The sequence below is a fragment of the Culex quinquefasciatus genome, chromosome 1 (genome assembly GCF_015732765.1).
Source record: "Culex quinquefasciatus strain JHB chromosome 1, VPISU_Cqui_1.0_pri_paternal, whole genome shotgun sequence".
In the NCBI taxonomy this organism is placed as follows: domain Eukaryota; kingdom Metazoa; phylum Arthropoda; class Insecta; order Diptera; family Culicidae; genus Culex; species Culex quinquefasciatus.
The window spans coordinates 32100376-32104232 of record NC_051861.1 but is presented as its reverse complement, the minus strand read 5'-3'; the positions used below and the strand labels follow the sequence as shown (position 1 = coordinate 32104232).

At 48.0% G+C, this 3857-nt stretch overlaps 1 protein-coding gene across 1 annotated transcript in view; it reads left to right on the top strand.

Annotated features, from left to right (window-relative positions):
• The window catches only part of LOC6045189 (tolloid-like protein 1), a 48240-nt gene extending 45331 nt beyond the window's left edge, over window positions 1–2909 (top strand). The window contains exons 6-11 of the mRNA XM_038256290.1: window positions 11–212; window positions 299–560; window positions 615–820; window positions 877–1523; window positions 1583–2017; window positions 2080–2909. Of these exons, the coding sequence (XP_038112218.1) occupies window positions 11–212; window positions 299–560; window positions 615–820; window positions 877–1523; window positions 1583–2017; window positions 2080–2424 (2097 nt within the window). The 3' untranslated portion in view covers window positions 2425–2909. The remainder of the gene's footprint in view (window positions 1–10; window positions 213–298; window positions 561–614; window positions 821–876; window positions 1524–1582; window positions 2018–2079) is intronic.
• Window positions 2910–3857: the final 948 nt, after the last annotated feature.

Genomic DNA, 3857 nt, shown 5'->3' with positions numbered 1-3857 from the left:
TTCATACCAGGACATTTACAAATCCAACAACTGCCGGTCGGACTATTTGGAAATTCGGGACGGCTACTGGCACAAGTCACCGATTTTAGGCAAGTTTTGCGGCTCCGGTAAGGTGAACGACCTGATCAAATCGACCGGGAGCCGAATGCTGCTCACCTACACGACCACGTTCCGGCAGGCCAACATGCGGGGGTTTGCCGCCAGCTATGAGGGTGAGTTTTAATGCGTTCACGTTTTCATGAATTATGTTCATGAATGCGTGAATTATTTTTATTCTCATATTCGCGCCCCATTTCAGCGGTCTGCGGGGGAAACGTGAACCTGGAGAGTGGTGGGCGGCTCGAGTCGCCCAACTACCCGATGGACTACCTGCCGAACAAAGAGTGCATCTGGAAGATTACGGTGCCCAAGGACTACCAGGTGGCGCTCAAGTTCCAGTCGTTCGAGGTGGAGAACCACGACAACTGCGTGTACGACTATGTTGAGGTGCGGGATGGGGACTCGGCGGACTCGCGGGTCATCGGGGTGTTTTGCGGGTACAAGATTCCACCGGATATGAGGTAGGTTTTGTAGGTGTTTTGCTGAATCGTTGGTTAAATGTGGTGTTCTGGCAGGTCAACCACGAACAAGATGTTTGTGAAGTTCGTTTCGGACGGTTCGGTGCAGAAGGCTGGCTTCTCAGCAACCTTCATGAAGGAGGTTGACGAGTGTGAACACATGGATCATGGCTGCGAACACGAGTGTATCAACACGCTGGGAGGTTACGAGTGCGCTTGTTACATCGGTTACGAGCTGCACAGCGATAAGAAGTCCTGCGAGAGTAAGTTTGGCAAGGTGGGTTTGGGTCAGCTCTAATGGGTTTGTTGTGTTCCGTAGACGCTTGTGGAGGTACGCTGAAGCAACCCAATGGGACCATACTTTCACCGTCCTTCCCGAACGAGTACCCGATCCTGAAGGAGTGCGTCTGGGAGATCATCGCGCCACCTCAGCACAAGATCACGCTGAACTTCACCCACTTCGAACTGGAGGGTAACACGTTCTACCAGGCGTCCGAGTGCGAGTACGACTCGGTGACGATCTACTCCAAGATCACCGAGGACAACCTGAAGAAGCATGGCGTGTTCTGCGGAACAAAGCTTCCGGGGTCGATCACGTCGGAGAGCAATACGCTGCGGGTGGAGTTCAAGTCGGACAAGACCATCCAAAAGTCCGGCTTTGCCGCGATCTACTCCACGGACGTAGACGAGTGCGCGGTCAACAACGGAGGTTGTCAGCACGAGTGCAAGAACACGCTGGGATCGTACGTGTGCTCGTGCCACAACGGGTACACGTTGCAGGACAACGGACACGACTGCAAGGAGGGTGGCTGTAAGTATGAGGTTACGACGCCGAATGGGCAGATCTTCAGTCCCAACTATCCGGACTACTACCCGCCCAAAAAGGACTGCATCTGGCACTTTACAACCACCCCCGGACACCGCATCCGGCTGGTGTTCAACGTGTTTGACATCGAACCGCACCAGGTGCGTGCTTCGCTAGCGTAACATAACCTACATCGCTCAAAACATTTGTACCGTTCCAGGAATGTGCCTACGACCACATCGTAATCTACGACGGCGATTCGCCGGAAAGCTTCACCCTGGGCCGGTTCTGCGGGGCCAAACTGCCCCACCCGTTGTCCTCGACCTCGAACGAGATGTACATGGTGTTCAACACAGACACCAGTGTCCAGCGGAAGGGATTCTTCGCGAGCCACTCGACAGCCTGCGGGGGTCACCTGCGGGCCACCAACAAGGTGAAGCACATCTACTCGCACGCCAAGTTCGGCGCCGGCATGTACGACAACGGGGCCGACTGCGAGTGGTCCATCGAGGCGGACCGCGACAAGAACGTCCAGCTCAAGTTCCTCACCTTCGACGTCGAGGAGGAGCGCATGTGCTCGTACGACTACGTCGAGGTGTACGGCGGGCTGGACGACGCGAGCGGACCGCTGCACGGCAAGTACTGCGGCAATAGCGTAAGTATCTCCGAAGAACCCTTCTCCGAATACCCTTCAGTAACCCCAAAATCGCCCAACAGAACCCCCCGGAGATAATCTCGCTGAACGAGGCCCTCCTCGTCCGCTTTCGCTCAGACGACACCGTCGGCTTCAAGGGCTTCTCCGCCTCCTTCGTCGCGGTCAGCCCTTTTGGGCCCGACGGTCCCGCCTCGGACGAGGACCTGTCGGAGAGCGCCGAAATTACACCGTTTCCGGGCTCGCTCAAAAACACCGTCATCCGGCAGCATCCGGGCGAGGACGTGGACGAGGAGGACGACGACGAGGACGAGCGCGCCTACGAACCGCTGTACAACCAGCGGCACCTTAACCCCAAGGTTCGCATTTCGGTACGCAACGAGATCCGGTCCTCGCAGGCGATCGACTGAAACAGGCCCCGGCGCGTCGGCATCCGACGCAAGGTTAACTAGTGTGGGTGAGCGCGCCTGGGCTCGTGAGTGTGTATGTGTGCGGGCATGAATGAGCTGAGTTTGAGAGTTTATGATTGTTGACATTTGTCGGTTTCTGCAATCAGAATGTAGTTTGCCATTTCATTTCTACCTTCGAAAAATTCAAACGATACCGCTCGCATAAATGTTTTACATCTTTGTTTCAGGGGTCAATATTTAGTATTTCTTTCAAAAAGACAACTATCAATCAATTGGTTTTTTTTATGTTTTTCTCTACGTACCGAACTAGCGATGGCTATCAGTCGATGTTTTTCGATTGATATTTATTTCTTTATAAGTTGCATGCAAGATGGAGTCATGACTTTCATGGAAGTTCTATTAAACTGCATGAATTCAATGCACTCAAATAAATCCTGTTGATTTATTTATTATCTTTGAAGTTTGGCATTATCCAGCAAATTTCACGAATTGGGTACTAAAGCCCTATGTCAATTTTTATGTGCAACGATAAAAAACACGATTAAAAACCATTTCTGATCACTTTTTTTCATTTTAATGCAAATTTTTTTTAACAAGATAACATTTTTTCGATGGATCAACTATGGTCCCCTTGGAACGAGCTGTCAAGTAGGAGCTTTTCTGTCAAGAAGGACAGCGAAGTTAATTTTTCAAAATTGATTTAAAAATCCATTTTAAGCTCTTTGTGGTCGTACAAAGGGTCATTGTACTCTGAAAAATAAGCTTTATCACTGTAAACAATAATATTAGTAATCTAAGCTTCATTTTAGGACCCAATTACCCAAACAATGTTTATACGTGTGTGTGTGTGTTTTGTTCACCAATATTGCGTATGGGTGAATTCATCAAAGAGTAGGTACATCTTTTTAGTTTAAATGAATTGCTCGATGGAAGAGTAGCTTTCTTCCGCTTTGGATTTGAATCTTTAGGCAGAATCTAGCATTTTTTTAAATAAAATACCGAGTCATGTCAACGATTAAGATAAACTAAAATTATATTTTCATAATCTGACGTAAAATACTAAATTAATTTCAGCGAAAACTCGACTTGACATCAAATCCAAAGATTATAAAAACTTAAAACCAAAATACGAAAAATAAAATCAAATTGAAAGTTTTCCAGATCAATCTGAACAAAATCACAGCAAACACAACTGGAATAACTACAAAATGAAATTACAAGTGGTAAAATCCTGGCTCAAAATTCACAAACGTAAAATTTCAACCGAAATGGCTAGCAGAAAAACGACGACACAGAAATGTCTGTGATGACAAATTTTAACAAAAAAAAACTGCACGAAAATAAAAGACAAATAATTTATTTATAAACCATCCCCTTTTCTGGGCAGCTACTACTGCAAGTTAGTTTTAACATCGCGTTTAACGTAGGTCCCT